Below are 23,493 nucleotides of genomic sequence, written 5' to 3'. Positions count from 1 at the left end.
CATGGAGGCACCCTCGCTGGGATCTAGATTGGTATGGCAAGTGGGTTGGAGGGGAAACCCCTCCACTGGATTGGTCTTGGCCATGACTGTGGCCTTTTATAAACATAGTGCCTTTATAGCTGCATGTGCCAAAGGCTCTCCTAGCTTGCCGCAGGGAAGCTGCCTCCATTGAGCTGGAAGCCTCTGCACACCGTGAGGGCCACTCCGCCGCCGGCAAAATGGGGGAAGAGGCCACAAAATCTCTCCTAATTGGGGCCTTAAAAATGCAAATTTTCTGCAGCTTCCCAGACTGCTCCGGGAAAGATCCCCGGTGGTGGGAATGGTTCAGGGAGCTGTCCCGGTGCAGCTCCCTGCTATTTTCCCAGCCCTCTGCATCCAGGTCTGCCAATACGGGGCTGTAAAACTCAGTCCTTTAACTCTGTCTGACCTGCAGAGTATTTCCAGCATTTTCTGTTTTTATTCCTTCAGACCTAGCCCCTGCTCAGTGGACTCATAAAGATTTTGGTATCGGGTTTCCAGGAAACAAGATAATTATCAAGAACCCACCACCCACCAGATGTCACCAGCTGGACTTTTATATATGATGTTAAAACACATTTAACCTGTAAAAAGAAAACTTCAGTCTCATCTTTCCCCCTTTCTAATCTCCATTGGACCACCCCCCCCTCACCCCCCCAACTCTCATGTGTCCAAGAGGCTGGGTAACCAGCTTTTCTTTCCAAAGTATGAAATATCCGGAGTCAACTCGACACTGTTCCAATTATATCATGTTACTGGACTAATTTTCCAGTAAAAGTGAGTTCAAATCCTACTGTGGCAGTCTGAGAACTTGAACTCAGTTTTACAAAATCTGGAAATAAGAAGCTGGTGTTAGGAAAAGTGACCATGAAGCTGTTCGATTGTTGCAAAAAACCCAACTGGTTCATTAGGTAGGTGGATCTGCAGTTCTTACCCAGTCTGGTCCATGTGATTCCAGTCCCACACCAATGTGGTTAACTCTTAACTGCCCTCTGAAGTGACTGACCAAGTCACTTAGTTGCATCAAACCACCACAAAGGATAAGAAGGCCCACCACCATCTTTTCAGGGCAACCAGAGATTGGTAATAAATGATGACCTTGCCAGCAATGCCAACATCCTGAGAATGAATTGAAAAAACAAACAAACCTCATCTCGTTGTAACTTCTGATGATGTGTTCAAAGTATCTTGGGGATCAGGTGGTTAGTGCTGATTTGAGCACATCCCATTATCTTTACCAGTGAAAGCCTATTCCTAGGTGATGTAAGTGGTTGTTTGCACTTTGCCTGGATTCTAGTTCCAGGGTATTTTTCTGTGTCAATATAGATTCCACATAGCATTTTCTTAACCATGGTTTGTTTGTGTTTCTCTCAGGCTGCTTGTCAAACTCTCCTGCGACGACTGGAACCTTTCATGCATGAAAATCCCAAAGGCACCTGGAACGACTGGGTGAGTCACCTGTACAAACTATTCATGCAGTTTTAATGAAAGGACATTTAAAGAAGAAACAATGTGCATTTATGTAGAGCTTACACAATCTCAGGACATCCCAAAGCTCCTTACAGCCAATGAAATAACTTCCAAAGTGAAGTTATTGCTGTAATGTAGGAAATGTGGCAGCCAATTTGCACACAGTAAGATCCCACAGACAGCAGTATGATAATGAACATATAATGGTTGCAAAATTGAGCACTATAAGGCCGGTAACATCAGTGCTATGGGTGCCAACTTAATACCAAAATAGTGTCTGCACTGCTTCCACTCACTTCCGGTGTGACTGATGCGGAACGCCATCTTGGTGAGGGCATTAGACCAGGCCTTATGAGTGTGTGCCGGAAACATGCAAAGTAGGCAGATTGTCATGTCAGTCAGCGTCTAACACTGATTTAATGCCAGTGCTGCCACTTTGGACCTTGCCACTCTAGTTAACATGTGTTCAGCAGCACATAGGACACCCCTACCGGCACTCTTTAGAGGAATCATCATCAACTTGCAGGTTAGTTGCTGCTTACTTTCTACTGGCTCTGTGGAAGAGCTGGGTGTTTTTAAGGAGTTGTTTACAGTTGACCAAGGCTGCAGGAATTGGTGCTGCACGTGGTACTGCAAGGGTTCAGGACACATCACTTGCTTCCAGTCATGGGTGCCATAGTGGCAGTCCCCCGTGGGCTGCAGTATGACAGGGAGGTAGTGCGGAGGCAGCAAATAAGAAGACAAGCTGCTCACAGAGGGAGGAGGGAGAGAAGGCCTCTCAGCACTTGGGTTCTTCCAGGAGTGCTTTTTCGACCTACACCTAAGCCAGGAGCAGTGTGTTCATCATCTGTAATTCATGAGGCAAGTACCCACAGAACTCTGGAATCAGACCTGTTGCCTCAGAACCAAGCAAGGACGAGCCGCCAGCAGTGGTGGAGGTGGCTGTGGCCCCAAATTTAGACACATCGGACTCCTTCCAGGCTGGACATATCTAATATCTCCCATTCATTGCTGTACCAGAGAGGTGACTGAGGCTCTGTATGTCAGGAGAGGGGATTACATGATGTTCTCTTTCAACAGAGAGCAGCAGGTGGAGCGTGCATGTGGTTGCCAGGTTAGCGGGCTTTCCATGCTGTAGGGCGCCATCGAATGCACACACATGGCTGTGCAAGCACTGCATCTAAACGCTGAGATGTACCCAAACCACAAAGGTTACCACTCGCTGAATGTGCAGTTGGTGTGCGACCATGCTCAGCTGGTGAATACCCGCTATCCTGGCAGCAGTCATCATGTGTTCTTCCTGCGCCAGTCTATTGTTCCTGCAATCTTTCAGCCATTATGTCAAATCAGAGGGTGGCTACTTGATGAGGTTTATCTGCTCAACACCTGGCTCATGGTTCCCCTCCCCTCTGCAACCCAACCACACATGGTCACCATGCTTACAATGAGAGCCATGCTGCCACGAGAACCATTATCAAGTAGATCATTCGGGTGCTAAAGCAATTGTTCCACTGCCTGAACTGCTCTAGAGGAACCTCCAGTACTCGCTGGAGCAGGTGTCCCGATTCATGGTGGTCTGCAGTATTTTCCCCAATCTGACCATCATCAGGGCACAGCTCTTGCCACCATGGATTTGATAACGACCTTAGGAGGAGGAAGGGAGCAAGCAGCCAGCACATCCATCTTCTGGACAGCCTGTCCATGAATGCCTAATTCGACTCTGGTTCCCGTGAATAAAACACCAGCTCCTCATTATCCCACACCTTATCGCTCGGTTACAGACCGTCAAAGTGCCCTCTTGGCCACATCCCTGAAATGAAAGCTACCACAAAACATCCAATAATCTGTACAAAATTCAAATAATCACCCTTGTGAGTGCCCTTAGTGCCTGTCTTGTGGGTGCCTTTGCCTGTCCTAGTGTTCCTACACAGTGCTACCCCAATGGCTGCAGCAAGGTTGGTGGAAGGCTGCTGACTTTCAGTGGGGAAGACTGCAGATGGCTTGGGGGACACCCCCATGCAGCTCTGGGCCAAGAAGGCCTGGCTTCAGACTGTACCACCTCTGTATGGGTGGCAGTAGTCTGGGCTGGCTGGCAACAGAAAGGGCGAGTGGCAGTGGTGGGAGGATGAATGCTGTCATCCTGAGAGAGGACAGCAGTTTCATGCTCCACTGAACCATTGCCATTTCCCAGGAGCGGTGGCTCAGCAATCCTGCCGGAGCACAGATTTCTGAACTGCTGTGAGACCCTGCAAGTTCCTCTGAGCACTGAGATCCGCAGCCATGATGGCAGCAGTCTGAGCCTGCATTGCAACAAGCTGGGATTTCATGACCTTAGTCTGAGTTTCCACTGCAGCACTCGGACTTCGATAGCTTCTGCCTGTGCTGCATCATGCTGAGGTCTACAAGTGCCCTCATGGTGTTGGCCACCACTTCCATGCGAGAAAGAATGGACTCCAACCTCCGTGCAAAGCCCTGTGCCAAGTTGGAGCCAGACTCGTCCGTGCTCCCTGACTGTGAAGCAGGCTTTTTGGCAGGCCTGACAATGCACCAAGCATTCCATTGTGGATACGCATCAGCCTTTTCCTGTACTACGACCCTTTGGAGTTCTCAGCTGAGTGCACTTCAGCAGAACTTGTGTGCGACCTTACCCTCTGGGGAGCTGGCAGCCACACGATCCTTTTCCTCTGGCCTGGCTTCAGCTCACACATGCCTAGTGACGTGCAGATCCCGCCTCTATGCTACCATCTTAAATTAAATTATGAACAGTACCAGTATCTGAGTTGGTGCCAGATCGAAAGAAAGAAAGATTTGCATTTGCATCGTGCTTTTCACCAGACATCTCAAAGTTCTTTCCAGCCAATGAGGTACTTTTGAAGTGAAGTCAGTGTTGTAATGTAGGAAATGTGGAAGCCAAATTGCACACAGCAAACTCCCACAATGTGATAATAACTACATTATCTGCTTTTTGTGATGTTGAATGAGGGATAAATATTGGCCAGAACACCAGGGAGAGCTCCTCTACTCTTCTTCGAAATAGTGTGACAGGCTCATTTACAGCCACCTAAGAGGGCAGATAGGACCTTAGTTTCGGGTCTCATCCAAAAGATGGTACCTCCAATAGTGCAGCACTCCCTTAGTGGAGTGTCAACTTTGATTTTTGTGCTCAAGTCTTAAAGGGGGACTTAAACCCACAACTTTGTAACTTACAGGGTGACAGTGCTACCAACTGAGCCACAGCTAACACAAAGCAATTAAGCAATGGGGTTTCTTCATCAGTCTCTTTTTCCTCTAGGCTTTCAGCCTTCGACACCATTGCCTGGCCAGGCAGCGGTTCTTGGATATCTGAATGCATAAAGGTACAAGGGCAGAGTTGGGGGTGAGAAAATTGGGGGGGAAAACAAGAAGCGTGTGGTGACACCATCTGCAGATTGTAAATAATAACAGATTGTGGGAAGAGGTTGAAGTAGGCTATGAGAAGGTGGGTTAGGCAGGAACATACCATCATACTTGATGGTTTCAGCCCTGCTGCTGGCCATTGCCTCAGTCAAGAAGGATAGCAGGGATAAACCAGGTAATTACAGGTCAGTGAGTCCAGCATCAGTGGTAGGGAAACTATTGGAAAAAATTCTGAAGGCACAGGATTAATCTCCACTTGGAGAGGCAGGGATTAATCAGGGATAGTCAGCATGGCTTTGTCAGGGGCAGATCATGTCTAACAAACTTGATGGATTTTTCGAGGAGGTGACCAGATGTGTAGTTGAGGGTAAAGCAGTTGATGTAGTCTACATGGACTTCAGTAAGGCTTTTGATAAGGTCCCGTATGGGAGACTGGTGAAGAAGGTGAGAGCTGATGGGATCCAGGGCAATTTGTCAAATTGGATCCAAAGTTGGCTTAGTGGCAGGAGGCAGAGGGTGATGGTCAAGGGTTGTTTTTGCGAGTGAAAGCCTGTGACCAGTGGTGTACCACAGGGATCAGTGCTGGGACCCTTGCTGTTTGTAGTCTACATTAATGATTTAGACGTGAATATCGGAGGTATGATCAGCAAGTTCGCAGTTGACACAAAAATTGGTGCCGTAAATAGTGAGGGGGAAAGCCTTAGGTTACAGGACGATACAGATGGGCTGGTAAGATGGGCGGAGCAGTGGCAAATGGAATTTAATCCTGAGAAGTATGAGGTGATGCATTTTGGGGAGACTAACAAGGCAAGGGAAGATGGTAGGACCCTAGGAAGTAAAATGGGTCAGAGGGACCTTGGGATGCTTGTCCATAGATCACTGAAGGCAGCAGCACCGGTAGATAAGGTGGTTAGGAAGGCATATGGGATACTTCCCTTTATTAGCCGAGGCATAGACTATAAGAGCAGGGAGGGTTTGATGGAGCTGTATAAAATGCTTGCTGGGTCACAGCTAGAGTACTGTGTACAGTTCTGGACACCACACCATCGGAAGGATGTGATTGCACTGGAGAGGGTACAGAGGAGTTTCACCAGGATGTTGCCTGGGTTGGAACATTTCAGCTAATGAAGAGAAACTGGATAGGCTAGGGCTGTTTTCCTTAGAGCAGAGAAGGCTGAGGGGGGACTTGATTGAGGTATATAATATTATGAGGGGCATTGATAGGATAGATAGGAAGAAACTTTTTCCCTTAGTGGAGGGGTCAATAATCGGGGGCAATGATTTAAGGTAAGGGACAGGAGGTTTAGAGGGGATTTGAGGAAAAATATTTTGACCCAGAGGGTGGTTGGAATCTGGAACACACTGCCTGAGGGGGTGGTAGAGGCAGAAATCCACAACATTTAAGAAGTATTTAGATGAGCACTTGAAACGCTATAGCATACAAGGTTACGGGCCAAGTGCTATAAAATGGGAATAAAATAGATAGGTGCTTGATGGCTGACACAGACACAAAGGGCATGTTTCTGTGCTGTATAACTCTATGCCTCATGGCTGCTCCAATGATGGCCAGCATCACCTCCTCCATGGGGTAAGCACATGCAGCTGTGCCTGCTGCTGCTGCCAATTACGGGTCACCTTGTTCTGCCAGAGAAAGGGCATTGAGTCAGTGAGTGTGGTGCAATGTATTTTGGTGATGCGCTCGCTACAGTTGAATAGCTGGCAGTGTCTGCAGCCCGTCAGATGAGTGTGAGTTTTGCAACTGTGGTAAATGTCTGAGGGTGAATTGTGTTGATTGTATATTATTTGTACAGGTGGTGGGTTATTAACTGTGGATTCACTTGCGTGCCAATAAATAGACACAGACTGAAACTGTGGTTGTTGGGTTAGGAGGCGCATGTTTATAATGTATAACTCCGTAAATAAATGCTTCTAAAAGTGTGAAGATTGGCTCCAGTTCTATTCTTCACCAACTGGCTTTCTGGAGTATAGTCAGGTGAGGTTATGAATGTGAAGTATGAGTCAAAGTTGAGAGAGATTGTTGATCTGCGAATGAAGGACTATGGTGAAAAGAGCAGTGTGTGACACTAGTGGGCCAGTTGGTAGGGTACTGCATGTGAAGATTCTTTCACCAACCTTCATCACTGAGATCATTAAACTTCTTTTGGCACTGCATCCAAGTGCTCAGGGCTAATCGCTGACATTGACCACAACAGCGACCTGCTGCCATTGCCACCTCTGTATCTGCCTGAAGGAATCTCTGGCCCCCAGAGAGAAGAGGCCTCTGTCCTCTGTACTAAGGCCTCCAGCACAGCATCGGAGAGCCTTGGGGCACGCTGCTTTGCCGGTTGTTCCATCTTTGTAAGTTTTCCATGGTCTTTGATTTTACTTTCACCACTTCCAGCCCCTGCTTCTGTTGTGGAACAACCTTAAGAGAGGACCACCTTAAGAAGCGGTAAGTGAAGGTCACCAGCGGAATGATGTTGTGTCACATATGACCAGGGAGTTGTGGGTGTAGCCTGACAGAGTGAGGTGTGTTTAGGCTCATGCAGTAACTGTTTGTATTTTTTATTCATTTTTGTGGGATTTGTGTATCACTGGCTAGGTCAGCATTTATTGCCCATTGCTAATTGCCCTGGAACTGAGTGGTTTGCTAGGCCATTTCAGAATCAACCACATTGCTGTGGGTCTGGAGTCACATGTAGGCTGACCAGGTAAGGACAGCAGATTTCCTTCCCTCAAGGACATTAGTGAACCAGATGGGTTTTTACAACAATCGTTTCATGGTCACCATTAGACTCGCTTTCCAGATTTATTAATTGAATTCAAATTTCACCATCTACCATGATGGGATTCAAACCCATGTCCCCGGAGCATTGGCCTGGGATTATTAGTCCTGTGACATTACTACTATCCTACTGCCTCCCCATTATATTCTTCTTCTTTGGCCTCCTTGTCTCGAGAGACAATGGGTAAGCGCCTGGAGGTGGTCAGTGGTTTGCGAAGCAGCGCCTGGAGTGGCTATAAAGGCCAATTCTAGAGTGACAGACTCTTCCACAGGTGCTACAGATAAAATTGGTTGTCGGGGCTGTTACACAGTTGGCTCTCCCCTTGCGCTTCTGTCTTTTTTTTGCTGCCAACTGCTGAGTCTCTTCGACTCGCCACACTTTAGCCCCGCCTTTATGGCTGCCCGCCAGCTCTGCTGATCGCTGGCAACTGACTCCCACGATTTATGATCAATGTCACAGGACTTCAAGTCGCGTTTGCAGACGTCTTTAAAGTGGAGACATGGACGGCCGGTGGGTCTGGTACCAGTGACGAGCTCGTTGTACAATGTGTCCTTGGGGATCCTGCCATCTTCCATGCGGCTCACATGGCCAAGCCATCTCAAGCGCTGCTGCCTCAGTAGGGTGTATATGCTGGGGATGTTGGCCGCCTCGAGGTCTTCTGTATTGGAGATATGGTCCTGCCACCTGATGCCAAGGATTCCCCGGAGGCAGCGAAGATGGAATGAATTGAGACGTCGCTCTTGGCTGACATACATTGTCCAGGCCTCACTGCCGTAGAGCAAGGTACTGAGGACACAGGGTTGAAACACTCGGACTTTTGTGTTCCGTGTCAGTGCGCCATTTTCCCACACTCTCTTGGCCAGTCTGGACATAGCAGTGGAAGCCTTTCCCATGCGCTTGTTGATTTCTGCATCGAGAGACAGGTTACTGGTGATAGTTGAGCCTAGGTAGGTGAACTCTTGAACCACTTCCAGAGCGTGGTCACCGATATTGATGGATGGAGCATTCTGATGTCCTGTCCTATGATGTTCGTTTTCTTGAGGCTGATGGTTAGGCCAAATTCGTTGCAGGCAGCCGCAATCCTGTCGATGAGTCTCTGCAGACACTCTTCAGTGTGAAATGTTAATGCAGCATCGTCAACAAAGAGGAGTTCCCTGATGAGGACTTTCCGTACTTTGGTCTTCGCTCTTAGACTGGCAAGGTTGAACAACCTGCCACCTGATCTAGTGTGGAGGAAAATTCCTTCTCTGAAGACTTGAACACATGTGAGAGCAGCAGGGAGAAGAAGATCCCAAACAGTGCAGATGCGAGAACACAGCCCTGTTTCACGCCACTCAGGATAGGAAAGGGGTCTGATGAGGTGCCGTTATGCGGAATAGCGCCTTTCATATTGTCATGGAATGCGGTGATTATATTATATTATATATCTATATATATCTATATATATATATATATATATACTAGTTAAGTTATAATGAAAACCCATGTTTTCTTTGGATGTTATTTGTCTTAGAATAGTTCACATATCAAAGGAACAAGTAATATAGCTTCCACCAAAATGCACCTCACTACTAAGAGGTGCAGTCTGGCTTTAAGAAGTGCAGGTTAACTTTAAGTGCTGCAAGCCTTGCATGAACTTGGGCCACCTGCAGAAGTGTGCAGTGACTCAACAGCGCATTCAGCGCTGGTCTGCACATCACTATCATTATAATTAGCAGGCAGCATGAAGTTTGTGAGTTAATTGCACATAGTGATCCCTGCACCTAATTTCAGGAGCTATCAGATGTATATGTTTAATAATGTTAGTTGAGGAATAAATAATATTGGCCAGGACACCAGGCCATGATCTCCTGGGATTTAAATCCTTCACTGCAGAGGACAATCTGTCTCCATCACCTTTGTCAATTTTTTTCCTAACCTGAGATCCTCAATCACACCATCCTGATCACCTTATCCAAAGCACACAATGTCAACTTTCTTAGAAGGCAGTTTATGTCTGTGTGCTCTATTTATACATATCTTATGAAAAGACTCTATAGATGCAAATTCCGCACGCCTACATACCTGACTATTGCACCTTCTTAACCTACTTATTAATCTACCTGACTAATGAACCTTACTCGTCAGCCATGCCTCATCGATAGCACTCTTACCTGAATCAGAAGGTTATGGGTTCAAGTCCCACTCCAGGACTTGAGCACAAAAATCAATGCTGACACGCCAGTGCAGTACTGAGGGAGTGCTGCGCTGTTGGAGGTGCCAACTTTCGGATGAAACATTAAACCGAGGTCTCTTCTGCCCTCTCAGCTGGGTGTGAAGGATTTCATGATGCTATTTTGAAGAAGAGCAGGGCAGTTAATGCCGGAGTCCTGGCCAATATTTATCACTCAATCAACATCAGAAAAACAAATTATCTGATTAAGACCACATTGCTGTTTGTGAGAGCTTGCTGTGTGCAAATTGGCTGCCGCATTTCCGACATCACAGCAGTGACTAAACTTCAATAGCACTTCATTATCTGTAAAGCATTTTGGGACATCCTGTGGTTGTGAAAGGTAAATGCAGGTCTTTCTTTTTTTCTTTCTATATTTGACTAATGCACCATATAAACATTCCTTAGGAATGCTGCTTATTAACATGCTGTACTAATTGCATCTTATTAACTTACCTTGCAAATGCAGTTTATTAATACCAATTAATTAACCTTTCGAGTCGAACTTATAAACTCACCTTACTTCCATACTTTACTATTCAAATACATTAACATTGCACTTTACCAACGCTCTTAACGTACCTTACTAATGCACGTTACTAACATAACCTGTGTTTTGACAGGTGAAAGAAGCTTTTATGAAGCAGGTCAGCTTATCAACAACTGGTTACGCCAAGTAAGTATGACTGTTAATTCCAACTGAATGCATACATTTGTAGATTGTCCTGACACAACAGAAGCTTAGGAAATGTGAGGCGCAGACCATGTTAGTGTTTGGGCTCGTATCATCTCAGGGCCCGAGTGTAACACTCCCCGCCAAGGTGCAGAAGAGCAGGAGGGGAGAGAAGGTAAATAAGCTTTAAGTTTCACTCAAGAAGCACAACACTATCCAGGACAAAGCAGCCCAATTGGTCATCACCCGCTTCACCACCTGCTCCCTCCACTATTGGCCCAAATTTCAGTAGTGGGACCATCTACTGCAGTGGGACTGCAGGAACTCGCCAAGGCTCCTTCTGAACCCACAAATTCCACAACCTAGAAGAACAAGGGCACCAGGTGCATGGGAACACCAGGTTCCTCTCCAAGTCACACACCTGACTCAGAAATATATTGTCGTTCCTTTATTGTTGCTGGATCAAAATCCTGGAACTCCCTACCTAATAGCACACCTTCAGCACACAGCCTGCAGTGGCTCAAGAAGGTGGCTCACAACCACCTTCTCAAGGGCAAGTAGGGATGGGCAATAAATGCTGGCTGGCCTTGCCGGTGATGCCCACACAGTGAATAAATGAAGAAAAGGTGGATTTGATTATGATTTGCCCTGAAAAACCTTATAGTGTAGGAGGTATAGTGAGGAAAATTCCATAGATCCACAGTTCCGTGGATTCTGAGAAAGAATGTTATAAAGTAGGAGATGGTGCAATGAAGATTCAGCTGATTGACTGATGTTGATGCTTTTCCAAAATGAAGCAGTTTTACAAAGAGATTTAACTCTCCATACCTCAACATCACCCCCGCGCCCCCCCCCCACCCCAGGATTCCATAGTCATGGATCAATAAACATGAACACCAGGAGTAATCCAGAGTCATGTGGCATAAGGTAGAATCCACGCAATTGGCAGGAAAGACAAATACACCACTAACATGCCCTCTAATGTTTTGAATTGCGCAGGCCATTTTTAAAAAGTTCACGGCCCCTTTAGTTTTTTTTGTGCAGCCGTGCATGGCGGTAACTTAAAGGGGCTGACTTTTGCTTGGCCTGCGTGTGATGTTTTGGGTTGCTGTGTGGCTGCACAGCTTAGAGGGAACATTGTGCATTGCTCATAACTATAACAATATAAATCATCCACTATGATCTCTCTTTGACCTAGGAGACAGGGGGGTCAAAGTGTTTAGTTTTGCTGCTTGTTGCTGTAGCTCCCCAGCTCCAATTATCGTGTTTAATAGTAGTTATGACCAGGTGAGAAAGGGGTCTAGGGGTTTCCTCTCAGCCTTTCTCTGGCTTAACCGTAACAGGGTTTAATTTTTAAAACACTGTTTTAGCTCCCCCTCAGTGAATCCTTGTTCACTGCCTTCTAATTGTAAGGCAAGGAAATCAATTGGACAGATTTTCTTAGATTTAAACAAGAAAGTTGGAAGTTTATTAATCTTAAACTCTAACTTGGTTAACGACTATGAATACTTGACTGAACCAAGCTAGCACAAGCTAGCATCTACACACGTGCAGATAGAGACAGAAACTTAAAGTAGAAAGAATAAAGGGGGAAAGTTTGAGGCAATAGCTGGGTTTCTATTTACTGTCCTTTGAGTTCGATGTAGAGTCTTTGGTTGCCTGTAAGTCTTGCTGTTTCATTGGGGCCCAGTGCATGCTTTAAGACTTGTTTCGATCTGGGAGTCTTTTCTCTCTTGAGGTTTAAGTGACTTGAGTGGATCCGGAGATTAGTGAAAGAGTGAGAGAGGCATCAAGTTCAGTTGCAATCTGCAGTCTCTGTCTTCAAACAGTCCCGTGAGCACAATTCAAAACTCCAAGTTGGCCAGCAGGTTAGTCATGTGACTAACCCCTTATTTGGGAACAACCGCTCCTGGGGTTGTGGATTTCAAAGCTCTCGGTGGAGGGGTGTAGTGCTGTCTCTTACACCGACAAGATGTGGATCACTATTCCCCAGACCAATCTCTGTTAATTTAATCTGTGAGCAATTCTTTTGTTTTTCCAAGCACTCTTAGTATGCAAATGTTTTTTCTAGCCACCGCTGATCTCTTTAAACAAGTCATCTCTTCACTCTTGCAATGGTTTAAAATTGATGTTTATATGATGAAATTAATATGCCTCATTCTTGGCAGGTGGGGGTCTTCATGACATAGTTTTGGTGAAAGGGAAGTTAGAAAGTGCATCTTCACCACCAGCCTCACAGCTTCTAACTCTGTTCCGCTGTGAATTGCACCAAACATTTTTAAGAGTTCAATGTAATTTCCCCAGTGGTTGTTAATTAGATCACTGTGAGACTGAGCTCTAAAGTAAAAGGATATATGTGTTGGTCATTTTAGGACTGATGATACATTCGGAGACTGGGATACGGGTGGAGGAATAATGGGCAGCTACTTTGTATTTGGAGCAGCCTGTTCTGAGGTGGAGATCGACTGCCTGACAGGAGACCATAAGGTGAGCATGAAAAGTAGGAATGGGAACCTGAGATTATAGCAGCATGTGGAATCTGTAATAATAATATGCAGTTTTTGACTGTCTGGACTATTTTGATTGGTCAGTTTAAGGGGTGCATCTGTGGACGGGTTATCAGCTGGATCAAAAAAATTGTTATACTTAGTACAGTCAGTACCAGAATGATATAATAAAGTTCTAAAATATATAATTTACCAATTTTTTTAAAAATTCATTTGTGGGATGTGGGCATCGCTGGCCAACATTTATTGCCCATCCCTAATTGCCCTAGAACTGAGTGGCCAGACCATTTGTCAGAGGACATTTTCAAGAGTCAACCACATTGCTGTGGACCTGGAGTCACATGTAGGCCAGATCGGGTAAGGACAGCAGATTTCCCTCCCTAAAGGACGTTAGTGAACCAGATGGGTTTTTACGACAATCGTTTCATGGTCACCATTAGCTTTTTAATTCCAGATTAATTGACTTCAAATTTCACCATCTGCTGTGGTGGGATTCCAAGCCATGTCTCCAGAGCTCTAGCCTGGACCTCTGGATTACTAGTCCAGTGATATTACCACTATGCCACTGCCTCCCCTATCATCGCACAGGTGCAGAACAGAGTTTTGCAGAACAATCTCATCAAACATAAAGAATTCTGCAAAGTAGGGCCCATAAACCTGACAACAGTCTCTTTTTTTAGTGAGTCTCTCTTGGTGGGTTCATTGGGCAAATCCCTGGTCAGTAATGGTTCCCTAGTGTGGAGGTTTCTCTCTGTCAGTGTGTAGCTCTCTTTATGTCAGTCCGTACTGCCCGTATGCTATCTTGCACAAAGTCCTGTTCACCCTTCACTCCTATGCTTGCTGACCTACATTGGCTCCTGGTCCAGCAATGTCTTGATTGTAAAATTCTCATCACTATTTTCAAATCCCTCCATGGCCTCTCCCCTCTCTATCTGCAACCTCCTGCAGCCCTACAATTCCAAGCTCTCTACACTCTAATTTTGGCATCTTACGCATCCCAGATTTTCATTGCTCCACCATTGATAGCCATGCCTTCAGCTGCCTAGGCCCTAACCTCTGGAATTCCTTCCCTAAACTTCTTGGCGCTGCTACCTCTCTTACCTTTTAAGTCAATCCTCAAAACCCCCCTCTTTGGCCAAGCTTTTAGTCATCTGCCTAATATCCCCTGTGTCTTTGTGTCCAATTTTTTTTGATAACGCTCCGAAGAACCACCTGGAGTCATTTTACTATGTTAAAGATGCAATTTAAATGTTATTTGCTCTAGGAAACAAAATTTTTCACTTCCATCAGTTTAATGCATTACTCTGAAGTAATTCTAGCTTTTACACTCAGCTGGCCAGTCAGTGCCTTCATTCTAAGATTCTTATCTGCATGAGGCAATGGCATGGCAGGGAAGGGGTGGGGGGGGGATGTCATGGGAGGGAGGGTTGGTTAGGATGGTATTGGGGGAGAAACAGCAAGGGGCGTGGAATGGCATAGGAGACAGGAGAATGCATGGGAGGTATGGTATGGGGGATGGGGATACGATGGCATGGGAGGGATGGAATGGAGGATGGGGATGGCATAGGAAGAAGGGATGGGATGTGGATGATATGAGAGGGATGAAAGGAATGAGATGGGTATGGCATGAGAGGGATGACATGGGAAGGATGGAATGACATCGGACGGGATTTAAAGAAGTATTGTTGCAATAAAGATACTAATTTCACCACAAATGTTTTGCAAGTCTCTGCTAGTTTTATGAATAATACAAACAATCCATCAGGAAAGCTTAACAAAGTTGGGGGGGGTTTGTTATCTTTGAGAAACAAGAGCATTCAATGAAGTTGCAGCTTTGAAGATTATGAAGGGACTATCACACGGGTATGAGATCGCTCCTTTCCTAAAGACACTGACTCTCACTGGGGCACAGTTCCCTTCTCTCCTGAAGATGCTAATTCTCCCTGGGCTAATCTATATTTCTCCTAAGGGTGCTCTCTCACTGAAGTACAGGTCCCCTTCTCTTCTGAGGATGCTGACTCTCCTTGGGATATGGGTCCTCTTCTCCTGTAAGAGCACTCTCTCCCTGAGGTATAGGCCCCTTCCTCTCCTGAATGTGCTCGCTTTCACTGGGGAACAATTCCACAGCTAGCAGATGGCATTTTCTGTCTCTCTCCCAAGTGCCTGTTCCTGTATGGACTGAAGCTCCAAACAGTAAATAACACTTTTCATTCTTCTCAAAAAATGGAAATAGTGCACCTGAATTGTGCAGAAGCCCCATGTTAAATTCTTAGTCTGTACTGATCTTGACCAGGGCTCATACGAACATACGATTTAGGAGCAGGAGTAGGCCACTCAGCCCCTCGAGCCTGCTCTGCCATTCAATAAGTTCATGGCTGAACTGATTACTTCACATTCCCGCCTATCCACGATAATCTTTCACCCCCTTGCTTATCAACAATCTGTCTACTTCTGCCTTAAAAATATTCAAAGCCTTTGCTTCAAATGCCTTTTGAGAAAGAGAGTTCCAAAGCCTCAGGGCCCTCTGAGAGAAAAAAAATTTCCTCATCTCTGTCTTAAATGGGCGACCCCTTATTTTTAAACTGTGACCCCCCGTTCTAGATTCTCCCACAAGGGGAAACCTCCTTTTCACATCCACCCTGTCAAGACCCATCAGGATCTTGTATGTTTTAATCAAGTCGCCTCTTACTCTTCTAAATTCCAGCGGGTACGAGCCTAGCCTGTCCAATCTTTTCTCATAAGACAGCCTGCCCATTCCAGGTATTAGTCTAGTAAACCTTTTCTGAACTGCTTCCAATGCATTTACATTCTTCCTTAAATAAGGATACCAATACTGTACACAGTACTCCAGATGTGGTCTCACCAATGCCCTGTATAGCTGAAGCATAACCTCCCTGCTTTTGTATTCAATTCCCCTCGCAATAAACTATAACATTCTATTCTCTTTCCGAATTACGTGCTGTTCCTAAATACGAACCTTTTGCGATTCATGCACTAGGACACCCAGATCCCCTGCATCTCAGAGCTCTGTAATCTCTCACCATTTAGATAATATGCTTTTTTATTCTTCCTGCCAAAATGGACAATTTCACATTTTTCCACATTATACTCCATTTGCCAGATCTTTGCCCACTCCCGTAACCCATCTCTATCCCTTTGTAGCCTCCTTATATCCTCTTCACAACTTACTTTCCTACCGATCTTTGTGTCTTCAGAAAATTTAGCATACCTTCAGTCCCTTCATCTAAGTCATTTATATAAATTGTAAAAAGTTGAGGTCCCTGCACTGATCCCTGCGGCACACCACTCATTACATCTTGCCAACCAGAAAATGACCCATTTATGCCTTCTCTCTGTTTCCTGTTAGCTAGCCAAGCTTCTATCTATGCCAATATGTTACCCCTTACACCATTAGCTTTTATTTTGTGCAATAACCTTTGATGTGGTGCCTTATCAAATGCCTTCTGGAAATCTAAGTATAATACAGCCATCGGTTCAACTTCATCCACATCACATCCACATGGGGCGGCACAGCGGCGCAGTGGTTAGCACCGCAGCCTCACAGCTCCAGCGACCCGGGTTCAATTCTGGGTGCCTGTGTGGAGTTTGCAAGTTCTCCCTGTGTCTGCGTGGGTTTCCTCCGGGTGCTCCGGTTTCCTCCCACATGCCAAAGACTTGCAGGTTGATAGGTAAATTGGCCATTATAAATTGCCCCTAGTATAGGTAGGTGGTAGGGAAATATAGGGACAGGGTGGGGATGAGGTAGGAATATGGAATTAGTGTAGGATTAGAACAAATGGGTGGTTGATGGTCGGCACAGACTCGGTGGGCTGAAGGGCCTGTTTCAGTGCTGTATCTCTAAACTAAACTAAACATATAACTCCCTCCAAAGAACTCCAATAAATTGATTAAACATGATTTCCCTTTCACAAAACCATGTTGACTCTGCCTTGAATTTTTCTCAGTGCCCTGCAATAACATCTTTAGAACATCTTCTAACATTTTCCCTAAGATGGATGTTAAGCTAACTGGCCTGTAGTTTCCTTCTTTCTGTCTCCCTCCCTTTTTGAATAAAGGAGTTACATTTGCTATTTTCCAATCTAATGGAACCTTCCCCGAATTGAGGGAATTTTGGAAAATTAAGACCAACGCATCAACTATCTCACTAGCCACTTTTTTCAAGACCCTAGGATGAAGTCCATCAGGACATAGGGACTTGTCAGCCCGCAGCTCTAACAATTTGTTCAGTACCACTTCCCTGGTGATTCTAAACTTCTTGAGTTCCTCCCCCCTTCCATTTCCTGACTTACAGCTAATTCTGGAATGTTACTTGTATCTTTTATAGTGAAGGCCTAGAGCAAAATACCTGTTCAATTCATCTGCCATCTCCTTATTATACATTGTTAATTCCCCAGACTCACTTTCTGTAAGACCAATGCTCACTGTTATCTTTTTTTCTTTTGTAAATATCGATAGAAACTCTTACTGTCTGTGTTTATATTTCTAGCTAGCTTTCTCTTGTACTCTAATTTTTCCTTCCTTATCAGTCGTTTAGTCATTCTTTGCTGTTGTTTTATATTCTGACCTGCCACCCATCTTTGTGTAAATATATGCTTTTTCTTTCAGTTTGATACTATCTTTAACTTTTTTAGTTAACTACAGATGGTGGGACCTTCCCTTGGAATTTTTCTTTCTCGTTGGAATGTATCCATTCTGTGTATTCTGAAATATCTCCTTAAATGTCTGCCACTGCATCTCTATTGACCTATCCCTTAACCTAATTTGCCAGTTCACTTTAGCTAGCTCTCCTTTCATGCCCTCATAATTGCCCTTATTTAAGTTTAAAATACTGGTCCTGGACTCACTCTTCTCTCCCTCAAACGGAATGTAAAATTTAATCATATTATGATTGCTGTCACCTAGGGGCGCCTTAACTATGAGGTCAGAAATTAATCCTATCTCATTGCACAATACCAGGTCTAGTATAGCCTGCTCTCTGGTTGACTCCAGAAGATACATTCCAAGAAATTATCCCAAAAACATTCTGTGTACTCTATCTAGGCTACCTCTGTCCATCTTATTTTTCCAGTCTATATGTAGGTTAAAAAATCCCCCAAGATTATCAATGTACCTTTCTGACAAGCTGCCATTATTTCTTCCTTTATACCTCGTCCTACAGTGTGGTTAATGTTAGGTGGCCCGTTCACGACTCCCACAAGTGAATTCTTGCCTTTATGATTTCTCATCTCTATCCAAACTGCTTCCACATTCTGGTTTCCTGAACTTAGGTCATCCCTCTCTATTGCGCCAATACCATCATTAATTAACAGAGCCACCTCTCCACCTTTTCCTAGCTTCCTGTCCTTCCTAAATGCTACACACCCTTTAATATTCAGGTCCCAACCTGTCATCCTGCAGCCATGTCTCTGTAATGGCTATCAAATCATACTTATTTATTTCTATTTGCACTCTCAGTTCATTTGTTTTGTTTTGAATGCTACGTGCATTCAGATACAGAACCTTTAGTTTTGTCCTTTTTATTATTTTTGGAACCTCTAGCCTTATCTGTTGATTTACTCTTAGATTTGTATGCTCTGTCCCTTCCTGTCACAGTCTGTTTATCATTTCCAATATTAATACCTTTCTGTTTTGCCTCGTCTCTACTCCTTTATTTACCATATCCTCCCAAATTTGATCCCTTGCCCCTACTATTCAGTTTAAAACCCTCTCTACTTCCCTAGTTATGTGGCTCACTAGAACATCGGTCCCAGCAAGGTTCAGGTGTAGGTGGTCCCAATGGTACAGCCACCACTTGCCGCAGTACTGATGCCAGTGCCCCACAAACCGGAACCCACTTCTACCGCACCCGTCTTTGAGCCACGCATTAATTTCTCTAATCTTACTCCTGATCACTATCCAATGATCCCTGCAGATAAGTTGAATGCCAGATGAGAAGAGGCCAGCTGTGATGTCCTCTCATGGTCAGATATCCTGTTTCCACACACTATCTACACCTACACATGAGGAATGGTGAACAGTATGAGGTATCATAAAGTCCCCCAACTAAAATCAGCCTTCAGGAAAGGAAAGGAGCAGGTCAGAAAGCATAGGAGTGAAGGGTGAACAGGTCTTGGGCAGCACAGACTGACATAAAGAGAGCTACATACTAACAGAGACAAACCTCTACACCTGGGAACCATTAATGACCAGGGATTTGCTGAGGGAGACTGACTAAAAAAAATAGAAAATGAAGTCTAGATCCTGGGAAACAAGATTTTTTTTTTAAAGCCAAATATATTAATAATGCATAGCAAATGGCAGTGCAGCTATAACTATACAACATTGGAAATGAGATGTAAAATCAATCTGAATCCAGCGTAGATCCTTTTGAATCATAGAAATTTATAGCACAGAAGGAGGTAATTTGGCTTGTGATAAGTGAAAAACAGTTCCCCAGCCTAATCCCCCTTTCCAGCTCTTGATCTCTAGCCTTTTAGGATACGGCACTTCAAGTGCATATTCAAGTACTTTTGAAATGCAATGAGGTTTTCTGCCTCTACAGCCCTTTCTGGCAGTGATTTCCAGATCCCCACCACCCTCTAGGTAAAAAATATTCTCCTCAATTCCCCTCTAATTCTTCTACCAATTACTTTAAATCTGTGGGAAATAGGTCTCCTCATCCACTCTATCTAGGCCCCTCATAATTTTATACACCTCAATTAAATCTACCCTCAGCCTTCTCCGTTCCAAAGAACACAACCTAGCCTATCCAATCTTGCCTCATAACTAAAATTCCTGGCAACATCCTCATAAATCTCCTCTGTATCCCCTCTCTTGCAAACACATATTTCCTGTAATGCGGTGACTAGAACTGTACGCCATACTCTAGCTGCAGTCTAACTAGTGTTTTATACAGTTTTAGCATTACGTCTCTGCTCTTATATTCTATGTCTCAGCTAATAAAAACAAGTATCCCATATGCTTTCTTAACCACCTATCTACCTGAGCTGTTACTTTCAGAGATCTGTGGACATGAATTCCAAGGTCACTCTGTTTATCACAACACCTACCATTTATTGTGCATTTCCTTGCCGAGTTTGCCCTCCCCAAATGCATTATCTCACACTTCTCTGGATTGAATTCCATTTACCACTTTTCTGGCCAAATGACCCAACTAGAGATGTCTTCCTGCAGTTTACAGCTTTTTTACCTTGCTATTAACCACATGGACAATTTTTGTACCATCTGGAAACTTCGGAATGATGTCCCCTACATTTAAGTCTAAATCATTGATGTATACCACAAAATGTAAAGGTGCAGTACTGAGTCCTGCAGAACCCCACTGGATACAGCCTTACAGCCACAAAAACATCTGTCGACCTTACCATTTGCTTCCTGCCATTTTGGATATCGATTCATTCTATTTTGGATTCAACTTGCTGTTGCATACTACTGCTAGCATGTTGTAGGTTTGGTTATTCTGGTTCGCGTAGATTTGAGTCATTGGTAAGTTTAAACAAAAACTCCTTTATTCCATTTCAGGAACTATATAAACTTCCACTTAAGCACGTCTAACTCCTCTGATGCTCATGCTGCAAAGAATCTTTACCCCAGAGGGCTGTGGAAGCTCAGTCATTCAGTATGGTTAAAGCAGAGATTGACCGATTTCTAAATACCAATGACATAAGGGGATATGAGGATAGTGTGGAAAAAAGGCATTGAAGTGGATATTTAGCCATGATCGTATTGAATGGAGGAGTGGGCTTGATGGGCTGAATGGGTTACTCCTGCTCCTATGTCTCTTACACATGTGATCTCTTAAATCATCAAAGTGAGAGGTGTTACTTGCACTGTCCGAGACATGAACCTTTTCCAACTCTTATCTATACTTAACACTTTCTCTGCTTCCCATGGGCTTACATTTTTCTAACCCCTCTGCCATGTGGAACCTTGTCAAAAGCCTTGCTACGATCCATGTGGCCGACATCAAAAACACTAGCCTCATCAAGTCTCCTTGTTACCACCTCAAAAAATTCAATCAAGTTAGTTAGAGCCGACATTCCCTTAACAAATCTCTGCTGACCGTCCTTGATTAATCTGTGCCTTTCCAAATGACAATTTATACTGTCCCTCAGAATTTTTCCTAATAATTTCCCTACCATCGAGGTTAGGCCAACTCGGTCTATCCCTTTTTATACAATGGTATATTTACACTCCTTCAGTCCTCTGGCGTATAGGAACAGGAGTAGGCCATTGACCTCTCGTGTCTGTTCCATCATTCAATGGAATCATGGCTGATCTGCAACCTAACTCCATATGGGCCTTTGCCCCATATCTCTTAATACCTTTGGTTAACAAAAATCCATCAATCTCAGTTTTAAAACTAACAACTAATCTAGCATCAATTGCCATTTGTGGAAAAGAGTTTGAAATTCCAACAGGTTTTACACGTAGAAGTGTTTCTTAATTTCACTTCTGAAAGGTCTGGCTCTAATTTGTAGATTATGCCCTTAATCCTAGACTCCCCAAGCAGCAGAGTAGGCACCATGCCTGTAACCAGAAAGGATTGGAAAATGATGGTAATAGGCTCCGCTATTTCTTTCTTTGCTTCTCTGCATCTCAGGTCAGTAAGACCTCAGGTCAAGCTTGGTCAAGAATCTTAAAATTAGAGCCAGGTCATTCTGTAGAGAAATCAGGAAGCACTTTTTCACACAAAAGGTATTAGAAATCTGGAACTCTTTCCCCACAATAGGCTGTGGATGCCAGGGGTCAATAGGAGCTTTTAAGGCTGAGATTGGCTTTTGTTAGGTAAGAGTATCAAGGGATATGGAGCAAAGGCAGGAAATGGAGTTGAAGTGCAGATAAACCATGATCTAATTGAATGATGGAGCATGCCTAAGGGGCTGAATGGCCTGCTCCTATTTCTAATGTTCCTGAGATATATTTAGATTTTCCTGGGACCAGAGCATGATTCAGGCTTGAACTCCCCTCAGTGTGGTAATGTCACTGGACTAGTAATCAATAGCCCAGGCCAAAGTTCTGGGGACAGGGGTTCGAATCCCACCAGGGCAGATGGTGAAATTTGAATTCAACTAATAAATCTGGAATTAAAAAAAGGCTAGTCTAATGGTGACTATGAAACCATCGTCACATGTTGTAAAAACTCATCTGGTTCACAAATGTCCTTTAGGGAAGGAAATCTCCCGTCCTCACCTGGTCTGGCCTACAAGTGACTCCAGACTCACAGCAATGTGGTTGACTCTTAAATGCCCTCTGAAATGGCGTAGCAAGCCATTCACTTCAAGGGCAATTAAGGATGGGCAATAAATGCTAGTGTCAGTGACACCCTCATCCCCCATAAACGAATACAAAAAATACTTCTATGCAGCACTGACTAATCAGCACTGGTATACTTCATTCCAAATTCCAGCCCAGGAGATTTGGGCAGTGGTTTCCAGCGTCCATACTCGGTGAAGCCCACTAACAATTTGTTTTCTTGCTTGGCAGAATATCAGGACAGACATTGTGATAGATGCAGGAAGTAGCATAAACCCGGCTGTGGATATTGGACAGGTAGGACATAGTTTATTGGAAACAGTTACTGGAAGCTGGCTGAAGGAGATGAGGATAAGGAGAGAATGTATCTGCCTTCCATTTTGACTGAATACTATGAAGATTTTCGTGGTGTAGACTGCCAAAGGTATCAGCTACAGAGTCTCATGGTTCATGAAGAGCAGGTATTACAATTTTCTCTCAACGGTGAGTTTAGGAGGCAGTGAGAACCTGATTACAAATGAGGGGCTGACTTAACAGGGAGGCTGTTGTTTTCATCCACATGAAATTCCATTCCCAGGATTTGATGATCTTCACCAGAATACAAGGAACTCTTTTTTTAAATGAATTCCTTTAGTATCAAGTCTAAGTGTGGATCTACCCCCCAGCATCAGTTCTTTAGTAGTTAGTGATCACAATATGGCTCCCATTTTCCGATGTGACCCTCAACAAACTCTGCATCTTGTTGGTCTTCCCAGGTCTGAAAGCTGTTGGAGCTGAGATTTAGTGCTGTTCCATTCCTCCTCATGGCCTTCAGTGAGAGAAAAAGGAAGGGAATACAGTTGGATTATGTGCTGTCAACCCAATTACCACTCTGCAAGGTTCCAGTAAAGCTATATGTCACGGTGCAGTTTTTTTCTCCCTTTTTATTGAAAGTGTCCAACTGCCCAAATGATGTCATCAAAGTCAAGTGTCGCTGATGGAGAAAGGAATGGCGAGTACCGAGCAGTGTTCCATCAGTTTGTGGGTCATTCTGTTGGAGCAGTCATTAAAGTGCCATTCAGCCTGCCTGGATTTGGGCTTTTAATGAGTAACATTGGCATGTCCATGTGCAATGAATGGGGTGTGCCTATAGCAATCATGTCAGTGAGCCTGGGT

The 23,493-nt window shown here is 44.5% G+C and overlaps 1 protein-coding gene across 3 annotated transcripts in view; it reads left to right on the top strand.

The window, feature by feature from the left end:
* Positions 1 to 23,493, top strand: part of LOC137372321 (aldehyde oxidase 1-like) — a 119,896-nt gene that overhangs the window by 94,222 nt on the left and 2,181 nt on the right. For all 3 annotated transcript variants that reach the window (XM_068036160.1, XM_068036159.1, XM_068036158.1), the window contains 4 exons: positions 1,393 to 1,467; positions 10,506 to 10,558; positions 12,928 to 13,042; positions 22,570 to 22,635. In XM_068036160.1, coding sequence (XP_067892261.1) covers positions 1,393 to 1,467; positions 10,506 to 10,558; positions 12,928 to 13,042; positions 22,570 to 22,635 — 309 coding nt within the window. The remainder of the gene's footprint in view (positions 1 to 1,392; positions 1,468 to 10,505; positions 10,559 to 12,927; positions 13,043 to 22,569; positions 22,636 to 23,493) is intronic.

This window comes from Heterodontus francisci, chromosome 7 (genome assembly GCF_036365525.1).
Source record: "Heterodontus francisci isolate sHetFra1 chromosome 7, sHetFra1.hap1, whole genome shotgun sequence".
Lineage (NCBI taxonomy): Eukaryota > Metazoa > Chordata > Chondrichthyes > Heterodontiformes > Heterodontidae > Heterodontus > Heterodontus francisci.
The sequence above is the reverse complement of the archived record's forward strand: the minus strand, read 5'-3'. Positions and strand labels throughout refer to the sequence as shown.